The 18,051-nt window shown below is 37.9% G+C and overlaps 1 protein-coding gene across 3 annotated transcripts in view; it reads right to left on the bottom strand.

Moving 5' to 3' along the window:
• Akap7 (A-kinase anchoring protein 7) overlaps positions 1-18,051 on the bottom strand; it is a 123,421-nt gene that overhangs the window by 51,925 nt on the left and 53,445 nt on the right. For all 3 annotated transcript variants that reach the window (XM_042667406.1, XM_042667513.1, XM_042667430.1), the window contains exon 7: positions 474-621. In XM_042667406.1, coding sequence (XP_042523340.1) covers positions 474-621 — 148 coding nt within the window. The remainder of the gene's footprint in view (positions 1-473; positions 622-18,051) is intronic.

Here is an 18,051-nt window from a genome sequence, read left to right as displayed (position 1 = left end):
CCTTTGCATTCAAAGTGATGGTTTCTGACCGCTGGTCATTCCAATCCTAACTTACAAATTCCATCCATTTTTCATTGCTTGCTTGATTACTTTGTCCTTTCTATTTCCAGTATCACCATGACACCTTTTATTATTTCTGAAGCTTAAAGTATATGATCAGCAAAGAAGAAAATGCCTTGTGTGGAATGATACGGTCATGTAGGCCTTCACCAAAAGAAAATGCTTTTTTCACATGCGTGAAAGGAAATTAAGCTGAAATGAATTTCAAATCAGTGCTGAAATATTTCATTATATTTACAGTGCAGAAGTATGAAAGCTAGTCAAATGCTGACTGATAAATTTACACATGAAAAATGTCCTACCAATTTTTCATTGCATTGCTGCTGAAACCTACTATCTAGACAAATATGCCACTGAGAAAAACAGTGAAGATAAAATACTGAATAGTACAGATACTACTGAAAGGCACTCACCGATCACAATTGAAGATTCACAGTGATAATAACCATCACTACGCTTCTTCTTCTGCATGGAGCAAAGGTCTATGCGATGTAATACTTCTTCTCCAAATCTGCAGTTGATGAATTTTTCATACAATTCAGGGTCTATTTTTTTCACTCCCTTGAAATGACAAAACAAAAATCACATCAATCAATCATTTCACCCAGATACCCAATTCATATTTCATAGCTTTTTTAGAATCTGGCATTACATTTTGGGATTCACTGCTACCTATTTGAACTTGAAAAAAGATACAATAAAATTGTCAGGAAGAAGTTTTATTTGTGTTTGGTTTTGTCTTGTTTTGTTACGGTGGAGAGGGGTTGTTTGTTATTCGGTTTGGTTTGGGGATTTTTTTTTTTTGAGATAAGAGTCTTACAATATAGCACCACTTGTCCTGGCCTCAAATTCACCATCCTCCTGCCTCAGTCTCCCCTCTGGTAGGATTTAGAGGCACCACCACATCCAGCTTAGAAAACCGTTTTTAAAGTTGTAATGGAAAAATTATCAATTAAGGAATGGTTATTTAAATTTGGAGGAATATGGAACTTCATATACTTTAAGCTTCAGAAATAATAAAGGGTGTCACGGTGATACTGGAGATAGCAAGGACATAATCAAGCAAGCAATAAAAAATGGATGGAATTTTTATAAGTGACATTGGTCTTAGCATTTTTCAAAAGGAAAAATGTTGTTATCAGAAGGATATATTTTACATTCTTGAATAAAAACCCTTGAAAGAGGGGCTGTGAAGGTGGCTCAGTGGTAGAACACTTGCCTTGCATGCCTGAGGCCCTGGGTTCGATTCCTCAGCACCACATAAGCAAACACAAAAAAGCCGGAAGTGGTGCTGTGGCTCAAGTGGTAGAGCGCTAGCCTTGAGCTGAAGAGCTGGGGCCCAGAGTTCAGGCCCCACGACCGGACCAAAAAAAAAAAAAACCCCTTGAAGGAGAAAAGTTATTTGTTGAACAGGAAGATCTACATGTCTTCCAAGGTCTCCACCTCTCCGGGTTTTCAGTGTCCTTCACAGCAGGAGCAGCTGACTGTTGAAAATCCATTGAGATGCTGCTGATACCTCTGCAGTTTCCCAAAGTATGGGAAATAGCTTCCATCTCCCCTATGCTGCAACCCCTCAGAGCCCCAAAACACAGTCTCAAGATGAAGATAATTAGAATACATGTTTTCTCTGACAAAAACTTATTACAGAAAATTTTAAAGTAGGAGTGTAAAAACCTATTTTTGTTCTGTATTTCCTTTTCCTATGAAAATACCATTTTCCCATTTCTTTCTTTCTTTTTTTGTCAGTCTTGGGGCCTGAACTCTGGGCCTGGGCACTGTCCCTCAGCTCTTCAGCTCAAGGCTAGCGCTCTACCACTTGAGCCACAGTGCCACTTCCGGCTTTTTCTGCTTATGTGGTGCTGAGGAATCGAACCGAGGACCTCATGCATGCGAGGCAAGCACTCCACCACTGAGCCACCTTGAGAGCCCTTCATTTTCCCATTTTCTATAGGAATATGGTTGTATCCTGTTTTCTTTGGCAGCCAGCTAGTATTTATTTATTTAGTGCTGAGGACTGCACTCAGGACCTAGCACTTGCTAGGCAGGTTCTCTACCACTGGAGCCTTTCCTCCAGCCCCTTTTTGCATTTGCTATTTTCAAGGTAGTGTTTCACTTCATGCTTGGGCCTTCTTGGGCCCAAGTCTCTTGGGCTGGCAACCCATAGCCTCCTGGAACGCTTCTCCCTCAAATAGCCTCATGTTCCATCCCACATGCCCTTTAATTCATTGCTCACATATTATTTCCTTAATGGATCCAACCCTTGCCATTCTATGTTTTGCAGTTCCATCCCAAGAGGTACTGTACTCCCCAATTCTCTCTTCTCTTTTTATACATATGACTACTTTTCCACTGCACTATCGTCTTCTAACATCATACATAATGTATGTGTTCATCATGTCTATTTTTTCATGGTGTGCAATGATCTGTTTCTGCACATTGGGATGGAAGCTCCAGCAGAGAAGTACTTTTGCCTGATTCTCTCTCTCTCCATTTTTTAAATATTATCTTTAAGCAGCTGTATCTTTAAGGAGTTTCCTTTCAAAGCAGTTTATGACTACAGTGCATCTTGATCAATGTCACCCCTTTCAACATTCGCACCCATCCCTCACAACCCTCACTTCTCTTACTTTTGTAGGACAAGCATTGAATGTTTTGACTGATTCTTATTCACTAAAATACTGAGTGCCTAGTACAAGTCAATGCTACACTGTCATAAATGCAAAGGAGAATAACCTCAAGAAAAGGATTGCTATTTGTCAAAATTTTATAAGAAAAAGAAAAGGATTTCTTTCAGTTTGATAAGCAAGAAGCCCTGAGAGAGGCAGCTAAGCATCATGCAAGGAAGCAGTCCGGCTATATTAATTTTCCAAGGCTAGGACAAAATACTTGAAGTAATCAATAGTTAATAATCTTATTAAATATATCTTTTCCTCCCCTCCCCTCCCCTCCCTTCCCATCTGGTCCCCTCTCCTCAGGTTCTTTGGCACTTGGTTTCAGAGCTTTTAGTCTATGTCAGTTGGCTTTGTTGCTCTGGGCCTCAGCAAGGTAGCACACATGGTTAGAAATGTGTGAAGAAAAGATGCTTATTTTGTGGCAGCTGGGAAGAAAGAGGAAGAGGCCTGTGTCCCACTATCCCCTTCAAGGTTTCATCCCCAATGACCTAACTTCTTCCCATTAGGACCCACCTCCCAGAGGTTCCATCATCTCCCAACAGTACCACAGGCTAGTGAGCAAGCCTTAAGCAGATGCATGGACATTTGAGGGGACATATAAGATCCAAAGCATGACCTCAGCTGTGCAGAGTCAATTTCCACATCTGTAAACTGAGGTTAACAATACTACCTACCTCAAAGTGTTTTTTGGATTAGACCAATTAATTTATCAAAGTGTCAAAACAGTGGTTATAGTAAATATTTGGACATTCACATAATCATTCTTATCTACTAGTGAATTTTATGGAATAATTTCAGTCAGAGAAAGACTTTAGGAATAAAAATTGTTTTCTGAGTAAATGGAAACTGATCCTGTTTATTTCTCTTTTATGTTCTATGTTCTCTCTCCCCTCCTCTTTTCCCTCCTCCCTCCCTCCCCGTCTCTGTGTTATGTTTAGTAGGGTGGAAAATGGAGGCAGTTTAATCTCTTTGGACTAGACAGACAACCAGTGATAGCAAACAAAGAAGATCTTAATGATACTATTCTCCCTACTTCACAATTAGCTTCTTATCACCTGGGCTAATTAATTTTAGCAAAAGGTAAACAGCAACTATTTTGCAAAAATTCTTTACTGATGAGTTACAAAGTGAGTCTTAAGGAATTAGCTTTTATTAACAATGGATATTGAATTAATTCTATCACTCATAGAGAAAGCTGAAGCTCACAAAGGCATAAAGTGATTGAAGCGAGGAACTAGAAGAGAATGCAATCACAATACACCTATGAAACTATGAAAATTAGGGGAAGGGTTGGGTTGGGAAAGATGAGGAAGAATGATGAAAGAGCTGGTATTGACCAAGATGCATTATACTCATAACTTACATGTTGAATGGTAATCCTTTTGTGCAACTAAGGATAATAAAAACATAATTTTTAAAAAAGCCTGCAACCTGAGTAAGCACTGAAGTTATATTCCCTGATCAGAAAACTTCTTTCATAATAATCTAGGAAGAGGCAAGTCTCTACTTTATCTAACATTTAATATTAGCATAGTTGTTTTCCTCTGGAAAAAACTTTGCTTGGGCAATATATTTCTCTTTTTTTTTTTGGGGGGGGGGGTCCAGTCGTGGGGCCTGAACTCTGGGCCTGGGCGCTGTCCCTCAGCTCTTCAGCTCAAGGCTAGTGCTCTACCACTTGAGCCACAGCGCCACTTCTGGCTTTTTTCTTTTTGCTTATATGGTGCTGAGGAATCGAACCCAGGGCCTCATGCATGCAAGGTAAGCACTCTACCACTGAGCCACCTTCCCAGCCCCAATATATTTCTTTTCTAATAAAATATATGTGAATTAGCTTTGCCATCAAGCTTCAGCAGGTTGTACTTTCTTTTCATAATAAAATAAAGACTATCATTCTAAGAACGTAAGTACATAAAAACAAGAGATCATTTGGTACACAGTGAAGGTTCCTATTTTCCTAAGAAATCTATTGGGTTGCAAAAAAAAATCTCAGAAGTATCATTCTTTTATATTTTAAGGTTAAAATGGCTGGAACACTATAGAATCAGCCTAGATGCCCAACCACCAATGAAGGGATAAAGGAGGTGTGGAACAAAGGAGATGTAGCAATAAAGATGAATGAAATTATATCATCTGCAGGAAGATGTATAAAACTGCAGATCATCACATTGGTGGAGATGTGCTTTCATGTTGATTGAGATGAGAAAAGCTCAGAAAGATAATGCTGTCTGTTTTCATTCAGATGTGGAACATAGGAATAATAATAGAGATAATGATTGTAAAGGAGGGATGAGGTGACAAGAAGCAGCAGTAGGGGGAAGGAGAAAGGAGAAGAAAATAACACAACCTACAAAAATCTGTTCTAAAAAAGAAGGGAAATGGAGTTAAGGAAAACTAATATAGATTACGCACGTTCTATTGAATATATTAGAGTTATTAAATATAGTATTTAATAAAATACAGATTGAAGTATATTATACTCATAAATTACAATATTATAATGAAATTTCTTATATAATTAATTTATGCTAATGAAAAGCATAGTCCATCAAAGAAAGAAGGTATGGATATTGACATTATATTCAGATCCAGGATCTCAATATAATTATATCTGCTTCCCTCCCTCATAGCCCAGACCTTTTCCAAGGTATCCCACCTTTTTTTGACGGAGGTATTAACATGATAGGAAATCTCAAAGAAAATTACAAAAGTATGACTTGTGAAAGCTATGAGAGCAAGCTGAAGATATTGCAGGCTTGGAATTTGGAAAATGCTGGCTGATAGTGTAGGACTTGGAAGATTTTTTTCACCTGGAAATTATCAGACACAAGGTATATTTTAAATTACTTCATATATATAGTACAATATATACATATATGTATATTTACATATAAAATTGTACCCAGTGTAAGCAATGTATTGATTATGCAACATAATACTGAAAGGAAAAGAAGTACAGGATATATGACTTTGAAACAATAAATCAGTGGAAAGAAACATGGAATAATAAGACTGTCATCATTAATTATTAGATATGCCTCAAGTTGTATACTTCCGTCTAGCCTACTACCAGTCACAATGTCAGAAGAAATGCCAGTGATATTTCAAAGCCACTTGATAACTTTTAATACAAAGTACCATGAAATTGTACTTTTTTCTCCTGGCAGTACTAGAGTTTGAACTCAATGTCTTGTGTTTGCTAGGCACGCATAGTACTGCTGAGCTAACCTCCAGCTCTTTTGTGCTAGTTATTTTTTAGAGTTTTGCTTCTTGCTTAAGTACATGCTTGAGCTGAGATCCTGTTGCAGCTAGGATTGCAGGAATGAACCACCACTGCTAGCTTTCATTTCAGAAAAGATGCCTCATAAATTTTTCTTATAAGTACCGCGCGCTAACCGATTGCGCCACTGGAGCTCCGCCTCATAAATTTTTCTGTCTAGGCTGGACTTGAGCCATGATCATCCCAAGTAGCTAGATTAAAGAATTACAGATGTGAGTTACTGGCCCCTAGGTAGATTTTCATTCTTGATAATAACTTACCCAACTCCTTAAAAAAAATGCTATGAAGGACATTAATATTTTGTTGTTTCTTTTTCGTGATATCTGATCTTCTGCTTACTAGGTAGGCGTTCTACCACTTGAGCTATGCCCCCAGCAATTTTTGCCTTCATTCAAGTGTACACTGGACTTAGACTGCAATCTCTCATGCTTCCCATAAAGTTAAGATGACAGGTGTGTGCCACCACATCCAACTATTGATTGAAATGAAACCTTGCAGCTTTGATGCTCAAGCTAGTCTCAAACTGTGATCCTCCTAAACTCAGCTACTCAAGTAGGTAGGATTACATGCATGAGCCATCAGTGCCCATGATCAGTATTTTTAGAATCAAGTGATGGCTAAATGTGATACATAGTAGAAATTAATACTCAGCATGCATTCACAACATAATTTTCATTTAACTAAATAGTATACATAATTAAATATATTCTAAAGGGGATTCAGATTTATATTACTATGCATCCAGCTCTAATTTTAATGCAGGAAATAAACAGAACCATGAAATATGAAAATTCGTATTAGCTGACAATCTGAAAGTAAAAATCACTTAAAATTCCAAAAAATGAACTATGTATTCACCCATCTTTAATTTCTATGATAAAAGTTATTATGGTCACAAAAATAAAATACTTTTATTAAGAAGCTTGAGATGTTTTGCAATAGGTGATACTTTTTTTGTTGCTTGTAACATACAATGATCACAACTTATATCAACAGGCTGCATGTCAAAGAAACAACTGACCTTCTGATAATCAGTTTAGTGTTCCTGAATCTTTGTTCTAGTCATTTCCATCATAAAAAAGTAGCTATTAAAGAAATAGGTTTCCTGTGATAATGACTGGAAGTCAAAATTAAGGATGTAAATTAAGAACCAAATTAACCTGGCTTGTCACTTGAAGCATCAGCTGGTTAAAGAGAAACAGTAAACTTTTGCACTTACTTTCAGACATGGGAAAGACCTATGTATTTTTTAGTGGCATAATGATTAAAAATTAAAATAATCTTTAGTAATCACTGACCTAAGGAAAACTTACATACTCATGCTCCAAGATATAGAAGGATAACATACAGACTGGGAGCTCATTGGAGGTAATGTCACTGGAGGTAATTCTCACTTTAAAGTTCTCCATGATCCCATCACCACATTGCATAACTACATTTTTGCTATTATTTGCATTATTATGTTTCTATCTTCCCCAGGCTAGGGAACACTTGGTTACCTCTTGTCAGCTGCTGCCTTCTATTCGCATCTTTCCATTGGGACAAGTGAGATCCTTCTTTCACAAACAGGCTCAGTCCCACCCAGGCCTGCTCTAAACAGCCAACAGGCTAGAGAAGTGTGGAGAATCTGGACCCAGTGAGCAGCCCTTCTGAGAGCCACCCTAGTAATACAAGTACTAGTTACTATTACTAATTACTGGATCATTTACCCCCCACTGAGCACATCTCGCTCCTCCTAGCTGGGGCCCTGATAGTGCCTGTCTAAAATTTATAGGTGGAAGGACCGATGAAAAATAGAAAACACTACAGTACTTTATTATTTTACATTGACCTTAGAAAATAATACTGTGTATCATCTAGTAATAGAAAACACAGCATTTCATAGGTACAGGCACTGCTCTAGAAATTCTATCAACTCGTTTAATAATCCAATAACCCTGAGAGATTGGCTCTTTTATTATCCCCAGATACAAAAAACTAAATCACAAAGAACTGGATCTTGTACTGAAGGGTAGTTAATAAGAAGTGGAGCCTAGACTTAGATTCATGGTAAGAAGAGAACACAAATTAAAAAGAACAGAACAGTACTCGTGCTCTTCATAGTTTATTTTGAAATGTTAAAATTCTAAGTATTAATCATTCTTGAGAAACAATAATATATATTACCATATTTCTACAACCATTGCCAAAATTGCTTTGGGAATTTCTAGCATTTTAAAATATCTGTCTTTTAATATGCTGAATTGATATTAATAAATAAAATTGTATGTCCATGGCAAATGAGTTTAATTTGCTATTGGATGAAGAGATGAGAAAGAATTCATAGATGCTGCTTAAACACAGAAAAATTATTCAAAAAAATCCAACCAAATAAAGAACTGTTATACTAATAAAATCAAATGGAGAGATTATCTAAGTTCTAGACTAGCCATTACATAAGTATATAACCCTCCTCAATTCTTCATTTTACTATCAGCAAGAGCATACAATACAGCTCACCATTAGGCATCTCATCTCCCTGACCCCTCTAGTTATATGTACACTTGCTTTCAGGACCTCAGCCTTGTTTAATCTGGAGCTTTGACAGAAGCATTTTATCTAACCTTTACAGTATTACACATTCCAGCACACAGTATGCTGATACATAGCTGCTAGTACTATAATCTCATAATCAGCTGTTGGCACATCCTTCTAACACTTTGGGGGAGCTGGATGCTGCCAGTGCCATCAAGTTACAAGCAGAGCAGTCACATCGAAGTTTACACCATTCCTAATAGCACACACCACTGTACAAAAGTCACTAAGAAAAAAAATACAGTGTTGCTCCCTGGTCCTAGAGTCTCTTTCCACAAAGTGCTAAAATCATAGACAACAGAGATATTTGACTTCAGACCACACACATGTGGCTCTTTTAACTAACTGAGGTTATGAAATCAAAAAGTCAACAGACCCCTGGCTCCCAGATCCTCCAGGCTGTATACTCAATACTACCAATACTAGAACACCAGACCTCCTCCATCCACGGTACCAGCTGTTCTCATTGGCACTTGTTTATTGTCCACTTAGCCAACCCCAAATTCCTCAAGGATAGCTTGGCAAGGCCACATTCTCCCTGGACACTTACCAGTTTACTATGTTTGCAAGTGGAATCTCATTGTTATAAAACAGAGGTGGAGCCCTAAAACTAAGACATCTAAGCAAAATCCCGTCCAGTGCAATCTCAGCTGGACAAACTCCCATTGTGTTCCTGACTCTTAACAGTCCTGTGGTCCATGAAATGTGAACAAGCTATGAACTCCTAGTTCCTTCCACATCTGTTTCATAATGTTTTGCCTTTAGCATATATTCTCCTGAATTCATCAGCTTAGTAGCTTATTTCTACACGCTAAAGATAAAGTATCTCTACCTAAAATGTCTCATCATGTGTGGTCTAGTGCTTGCAACCTAATCTAACGTTTTCTTCTTCCAATACAGTAGCTTGCCCTTCTAAATTAAACAATGATTTCCAGAGGCAAGTGATTAATAACACCAGGCTACCGATCTAAGAAATGCCCAAGATCTAAACAGGAGAATGAGGTTGTTTTGTAGATCATAGAGGCCAGGTACAGTGGCTCATGTCTGTAACCCCAGCTGCTTCAGAGGTAGAGATCAGGAGGATAGTGGTTTGAGGCCCTCTAGGCAATAAGTTAGTTTGACTCCATCTCAACCAAAGAAGCTGGGCATGGCAGTACATACCTATGCTCCTATCTATGCAGAAGGCATATGTAAGAGAATCTTAGTTGGAAGCTGGCCTTGGGAGTAGGCAAAAGCTCAAGACACTATTTGAGAAATAACTAAAGCAAAAAGGACTGGGAGAGTGGGGGGTCAAGAATGGTAGAGTAGAAGGTTCTAAATTCAATCCCCAGTAATACCTCAAAGGAAATAAGCATGATTACTGAAAAACTAACAAGCAACTTCAACTTGTACAGTACAAGCCTATACTCTGCAACATACTTACATAGTGGCAGAATACATTCTGGATTTTTCAATTTACAGGTACAGATCATGGAAGCGTTAATCTAAATTAGATTATCTATAGAGAAAATTTCAGACTCCAATGTAACCTTAAAGGCAATCTAAATGAGTTAAACACTTAGATGCCTGTTAAGAAGTAAATGAGGGGCTGGGAAGGTGGCTCAGTGGTAGAGTGCTTGCCTTGGTTTGATTTCTCAGCATCATATAAGCAGAAAATGCCGAAGTGGTGCTGTGGCTCAAATGGTAGAGCGCTAGCCTTGAGCTGAAGAGCTGAGGAACAGCACCCAGACCCAGAGTTCAGGCCTCATGACTAAAAAAAAAAAAGTAAGTTGAAAATGATTTTAGACAGACATGGCAGTACACACCTGTAATCCCAGCAACTTGAAGGACAGAGGCAGAGAACTGGGCAGAGTTAGTAAGGAACTACTTCAAAACAAAACACAAACAAAAAGGTTTGGGGGGAAGCACATCAGTGAAGTGGAAGAGCAATGCCTAGTGTGCTCCAGGAACTTGATTCAATCCTTAGTAGAGCAAAAATAAGTATGAGCCAGGAGTGGTTCTACATGTTTATAATCTCAGCTATTGGATGTAAACAGAATAACTGTGGTTCAAAGCCAAACTGAAGCAAAAACAAAAAACAAAAAAAAAGTTATCAGGACTTTGTTTTAAAAACCAAGCTGGACATGTCAATATAATAATCCCAGCTACAAGGGAGGTGGAGGTAGGAGGATTGTAGTCTAAGTTCGACCCAGGAAAAAAGCAAGAACCTATCTGAAAAAATAAAGCAAATGAGTCTAGGGGCATGGCTCATGTGGGGGAGAGCCTTTTCTCAGCAAACACAGACCTTCAGTTCAAACCCCAGTAGCTAAATACATGCATGCATGCGTACACACACACATACCTATAAGAAGACATCTACATGCATAACTATTTCCCCTCTATTCATCTTATTCCCAGATGACTAATCTCCAATCCTGCCTTCATTCTTTTGAATTAAATTCTAGAGCTACCTGATCCCCGGAAGTCCAAGAGTACAAAGTTACCATGACCACTAGAGGGAGTCACACAGAAGCTTTTCCAGGGCCATAGCTGATTGGGATTTCTCATGAATGTTGGACACTAAACCTAAAATTACTCTAAAATAAATTTTCTGCTCTAAATGTAGTTATATAATAAGCCATTATAACCAAATCCAACAGGGGGAAACTTAGTAGCTAAGGAAACAGAAGAGAAATACTTCACCCTCTGGCCATGAGCATGTGCAGAAATGCAGTTATACTAATTCCTGGAATGTGGTGCTGCACACTGCCAACAGTTAAAAATACTGACATCTGGTTGGTTTTAGAGTCAAGCGAAAAGCTACTGGAGAATCAACACAGAATTCCTATAGCAAGGGTAACTAGCACTTCAAGTGATTCCAGAAAGCACTGGTATGTCTTCAATCTTCAACCACAGATAATATGAAGTTTGGCCTGGGCAAAGAAACCACAATGACACGTTGTTGTTTTCTTATTTACTGGGCTAACTGAAGGAATTCAGCAACACAGCAATTCAAAGAATTACCTTTATTCTATTTTTATGGTCTCTCTCCTTGTAAGAACAAGATTTTTACTGCATGGTCAAAAAAAAAAAAAAAAAACTAGCCCGTATTTGAAATGGCAATATAATTCTAATGTAATTGAGTTATAGTTTTGTATTTCAGCCTCAATTTCTGTTCAAATTTAAGTGAGGTTCTCAAGAAAAATAACAGCCTTGGCTTTTTGTACTGTTTAGACAATGAGCCTGGCCATTCTTTCCAATGATAACAAACTATCTTATTTGTCATCCAAATAAGCTCAGCTGGGTTGCTATTATGAGACTACTCAAGTGGATGAGAAATTAGCTACTATTACTTAGTAAACAAGCCAAATAACTGCATCAACACAAGTTTGATAGAAAACAATATTCATCTTTATCCACTGTCAATCCACCATGAGGCTGTGCTAATTTGCTACAAGATCATCTTGCCCCATTTTATCCTTTTTATAGGAAAATGAAATTAATTTTCAGTTGATGGAAGGCCTGAAATGTCCGTAAACAAGTTGTAGAGGAAAAAATGTTTCCCATCATTAATATAATAATTTAGATAGAATTTATCTATTAATATAGGTAAGACAAGTACATGTAACTTTAATTGCCCTGAGTACTTTATTATTACATCTTTTAATATAAGTTCTGAAACTCTGTTCCTTAAATTACAATGTCAATGTACTCAAATGCCAATAAATAAGTAAAAATATCTACACAATCTAGATGTTTAGTTCAAAAATAGTATCTAAGAATAAAGTATCAAGATCAGCATTCCCTCCAATAAGTAGTAAATGACTTGCCTTTAACTTCACAGTGAAAGACAATGTTCGTTGGAGTTCTCGAGTTCTGAGCTTTTCATTACTTACTACTACTTTTCACTTCTTACCAGATAAATACTTCTTGCAGTTCCATACTGTTAAGCCTGCAGGTAATCCTAAACTGCAATATAGACAGGAAAGATATAATGAAGAAGAGCCTGCAGTTACCAAAGATGACTTCAGAACAACTCAATGAAGAGCAGGAGAAGTTCTATACACTTAACATTCTTTAGCCAAAAACATCTTGGGCATCACGAGGAATCTGGCCTAGCAGAAGTCTGCTGTTAGGGAACTTACTTAGGGAACTACTACTTACCTACTGAATAACACTGACTGATATTTGGGGACACAATGCTAATTCAGTGTTGGTGAACCACAGGCTAGCAAAAGTCAAGCAAATAGTTTCCCTCCTTTATTGCCTTTACTTTTCTCTCAGGGATTGGGTCTGTGGGCTTCTACAAGCACATCCGCAATGAGAGCACAATGCTGGAAAAGGCTGCATGACTGGCAATGAAATCTGGAACAATTATTTTTTGGACACTGACTGATTCCCAGTGTTGTTTCCATTCTCGCATGACTCATGTAAAAGGAAACACTTTATGGCAGGAGGTTCCCTCCCTTCAGGTCCCACAGAAACTATGCTGGACTCTGGAGTTAGTGACAACTTAAATATCTCCCCATTTCCTAGTTTCATCTTTTGTTTCCCCTCCTCCCCACAGTTGTGTAAGGCTCTCCTATTTTAATGGAAATACCTGAGTTTAAAGAAACTCTGTACAGATTTTTAAGTCTGTTTTCTTTAAAAAAAAAAAAAATGTTCTACCAAACACCAGTGCTACCAAAGGGTCAGTCAACCAGGACTTGTTGTTTAGGTACATTTGGAAATCAAGGAAAACTAGGGGATTGTTTGAGATATTCTCTGCCTCTCTACGGTCCCTTCCTGAAAGCAGATTATGTATACATTCTGCTTTCTGGAATGCACAAGGAACAAGGAGATTGCTTTGGCTAATAAAATGTTTTGAGGAATAATCACCATATGATTCACCAACGCCCTGTTCCTTATGTCAGGAACCCGATGACGTCCCAGATGGAGACAGCTCAGCCAAATGCTGAGGGAAGATATGACAGAGCGCAGCTCAGATGACCCATGAAGGTGAGCAAACACATGGATGCTTAATACTCACAAGGAGCATTTGCCTTTTAGATCCTTACAATCAGAATCATGTTATTTAACCATTTTTACTAAAATATACATTCTCATGAAACTCTGAAGATGTTCTAGAAAATGCTACTGAAGATCTTACTTCAAGTCTCTATGCCACTTCAAGAAATTAAAATTAGATTATCAAGGAATTAAAATTAGGTTAACTATGTCACTTCTAGAGCTTTTAAAGTATGCAAAATCACTATGAGAACCAGGGCCAACTGGGAGTCATTTGTCATCCTGATACTAATAAATCTATTCCTCAGTCCCTTTCTTAAAATAATTAGCTTTATGTTTGCTGTTTCCCACATGTTTCTTGAGTCTTAAAGACATATGAAGTACTGAAACATTTCAAATGGACATTCAGCCAGTGTCCATTTTATCCTCACAAATATAATTTCCAGTTGACAAAAAATAGTAAACTTATTTATTCCAGGAAGGTTTTCCAATATCTGGAAATAGACAACATAAAAGCTCAATGTCTAAAAGTGTATTAGAAAATTAAGTGAAGTAATTTGTCATAGTGTACTCTGACATGCAACAGATAACCCAGATGATTAATGACACAGAATGCATATCAGAAGAAATTATAATCTCATCTCACATTAGATTTCACTGAATTTTTAATGATTAAAAGCCATTAAAACAAAGAGATTTAATGTACTTAGTAATACGCAAAGTGATTCAAAAACAACCAAAAATTACTATTGAGTAATAAAACCATTTAGCAGTGGGAGACTGAGAATAGGTTGCCAAAACCATTAGCTCTATCTTTAAACCACGGGCAATTTTCAGATAAGCTCTTTTCTGGTCTTTTAGGAACAGGATGGAGCAAGTGACAAGGCTGTCTCCAGGCTTCTCTGACTTCCTTTTCCTTTGCTAGAGTAACAGGGGACAGAGTCTACGTCGAAGCTTGCCTACTCTGCTCCTACAGTGCTCCTAGAAGTACTTCTACATCAGCCCTAACTTCACCTACTCTTGCTAGGGTTCCCTTTCCCTTCTGAAGATGGCACTTCCTAAGATGCATGTCTTCCTGGGACCCTTCCCACACTTTCCATGCCTTCTTAAGCAGTGCAATTCTGTAGCTGGACGACATCTGCAATCCACCACCAACAGGGCTGCTCTTCTCTATAGACACCACCGTGAGGTAACTTTTCATGCAAGTAATGCTGGTCCTCACTGCTTGGCCAAACATGGACATAATTTGGTTATCTATAGGATTTCTGTAGTTTGTGCTATGTTCTCATTGTCCTTGTGGCTATGTATGGTTTCTAGAACAGGTATAAAAATTGAGTTCTAGGGGCTGGGAAGGTAGCTCAGCGGTAGAGTGTATGCCTTGCAAGCATGAAGCCCTGGGTTCGATTCCTCAGCACCACATAAACAGAAAAAGCCGGAAGTGGCGCTGTGGTTCCAGGGGTAGAGCACTAGCCTTGAGCTGAAGAGCTGAGGGACAGCGCCCAGACCCAGAGTTCAGGCCCCATGACCAGCAAAAAAAAAAACAAAAACATTGAGTTCTAAATTGCTACCACTTTCAACTAAGAATTTCAAGACCTTCCTCCTTCTGCTTTTTATCTTCCATACATACAAGAAAGCCAAAGTGAGGTATTAAATAAATCTCTCTGTAAAGCCAACTTCACCTACTTGGTGAAAGTGTTTACCTTAATCTGGAGGGATTAAGACGATGCACTTCTTATTATTATCAGTAGTTAAGACAGGTCCTAAATTGCAGAGCTAAAACAAGGTAATGCATGCTTTATCAAATTCATAACAGAGATTCCGTCAAGAAGGAGTATTCTTGGTGTTCTTCAGTTTAGAAAAGGTTCATAAAGGCCTATTAGCATGAAGACCCCAAAAGTGAGCAGTACAAATTCTCCCGGCCAGTTAACAAAATTGTAGTATTAGAAGGGTAGGAAGACAGACAAACAGACAGCATATTAGGAGTAAATAAGGACAAGGTATGAGAGCTGTGACATCAAGGGGTTACGGCTGGGAGGGTTGTGGGCACAGGCTGGGATGTGAGCCTACCTCGTGTAAAAAAAATTATTACAATTTTGCTTCTGGTCTCTAATTACAAATAGGATTTCCCACTCATTGTATCATTAAATCAACATTTTCATCTATACTTTCTCCTGTCTTGCTTTCCATCATTACTTCTGCCGATGGCTATCAACATCCTGTTCACACTTCCCTTCACGATCATTATCACGTGCTCTCCAGCTTGCTGTGCCCATCCACTTCTGCACTCCAATCACGCCAAGTGAAAACAGCAGTCAACAGTTTCAGAGAAGGTTATTTTTTTTTTTTTTTCATTCTGAAGTCTGACAGTGTCTGACTCTGTGAAAACCTGCTACCAGGAAGTGGCAAACATAAATCACAGCTTTATTGGTTTAAGTGCAGTATTAGTAAATATGAAGAGCCAAAATCAAGGGAGGGATCTAAGAAGCCCAGAAAATAACTTATGTCAGAATATAGCTGATCTATCCAGTGGCAAATCACATTTATTTCTTCAGGCATCTGGGACTGTATTAAGATGCCTATTTGAGTTCAAACTGGTCTTCTTCTGCCACCAAGTGGTGGCAAAAACTTCTAACCCATCAGGCTCTGAAGAGTTGAAATCACAGAAGCATAAGGTCATTCAATTTCAAAAAAAAAATGCAAAGATTACTATGAAAAGCATGGAACTGAATAAATAGTGAACTCACAAGGACAAAACAACCGCATTCTAAGGAAACTGTACAGATAACTTGACCTTATTTACCATTTCAGAGACACAATAATTTAGCATTGTAATTTAGATTATAAGGCTTCATTCATTTGATTTTAAAAATGACAAAGCAAAGCAAGCAACAGGATATATCTAATATTTACAACTCCTTTTGCTTGTATGTCATGCAATGTACCCACTAGAATTTCATGAAGCTAAGAATGTGCAAAATTCGCACACATTAAACTAAATGTCTCTTGGAGTCAGAAAAACACATCACTGCCAAGAAAAACCTTATGCTTCTCAGAACCTGTCCTTAGTCTCAGTTCTGTGCTCTAATTTAGGAACTAGAAACTATGCTTGTGGCAGATGAAATTCTTTATCAGGAAATTTGAGGGAGAGTTTCTATATTTTCACTTTTGAACATAATACAGAGAACTTTTAGCTACCCCTCTAGGCTTTTGGTTTCTTCTGCTGCATGCAAACAGATGTCCTACAGGACCTTAAAAGCCTAAGAACTTCTGCACCTGACATGGAGTAGCACTAGGAATCCTCCTCACACTGGATCTTTAAAACCACAAAGGAAGGGGACACACTCACAGTGGCTGCTAACAGCCTCTGTGCAGATCTTTGACACTGCTGAGAAAGTTTACTCTGAATTTGAATCTATATTTTTAATTTTGTTTTTTTTTTTTTTTTTTTGTCGGCCGTGGGGCTTGAACTCTGGGCCTGGGCGCTGTCCCTCAGCTCTTCAGCTCAAGGCGAGCGCTCTACCACTTGAGCTACAGCGCCACTTCCTGAATCTATATTTTTAAGACAGTATGGATAACAGCTTTTTGAGTCATTAAGCAAATGACAAGATGGGAAAAACCTGAATTGAGATACTGCTGCTAAATATCTCACAATTCCTCCTATAGGTAATAATGCATGGAACATTTATCTTACTGTCTGAGAATTTGCTTATAGTAATCCACACCACTTCTCTATCTAACACATCCCTTTTTTTAACCAATGGTTATTTTGTCTATCTTGACAAAAGTATATCATACCCAAAATTATTTCCACATGGTCTTCTAGTAGGTTAAATCAAAATTGATAGAATTCAGTAACCAGCACCAGACTTCAAAATAGAGCACCTGAAAGGAAGTTATCTTAAGATTCTTTTCACTCTCCACCCTTCTGCTAATTTCCTCTAGAAACAGGCATATAGACATATCCAAAAATAATGCTTTATTAGGTTTCTCCCAGAAAATGAAGGAATACTCCCCAAAGTGACGGAAGGCTTCAGGGGCTCCCAAATTGTTTCAGGGTATTGACCTTGCTCATCATTTCTTACTATGTCCAGCTTACCAAGACCCATTCACACCCCAGCCAAACCCCAACAAAACAAGATGGAAATAACTTACTGTACCAAAGGAAATTCACTATATTCCAAGGGACATTAAATCTGCTCTTTTTGTTCATCTATCAGGAAAATCATAATCTAAAAAATAATTGTAAGGACTTCACTTTTTACCATCCAAATTAATTGTTAAGCAACACAAACCCCAAAAACTTTTATACAACTTTAACTGTCACATTTTGTCTTTTCATGCTATTACTGAGTCCTTATAATTACCTACTTCAAATTATTACTGAGTCCTTATAATTACCTACTTCAAATTATTAACATTCATTAACAACAATGAACATTCTTCTATTTTTTGTTGTTTTTGTTTTGGCAGTACCCTTAATTG

Source organism: Dipodomys spectabilis, unplaced genomic scaffold, assembly GCF_019054845.1.
Source record: "Dipodomys spectabilis isolate Male_0828 unplaced genomic scaffold, ASM1905484v1 ptg000001l, whole genome shotgun sequence".
NCBI classification, from domain to species: domain Eukaryota; kingdom Metazoa; phylum Chordata; class Mammalia; order Rodentia; family Heteromyidae; genus Dipodomys; species Dipodomys spectabilis.
Note: the sequence above shows the minus strand (reverse complement) of the source record. Positions and strands in the feature narration are given on the sequence as shown.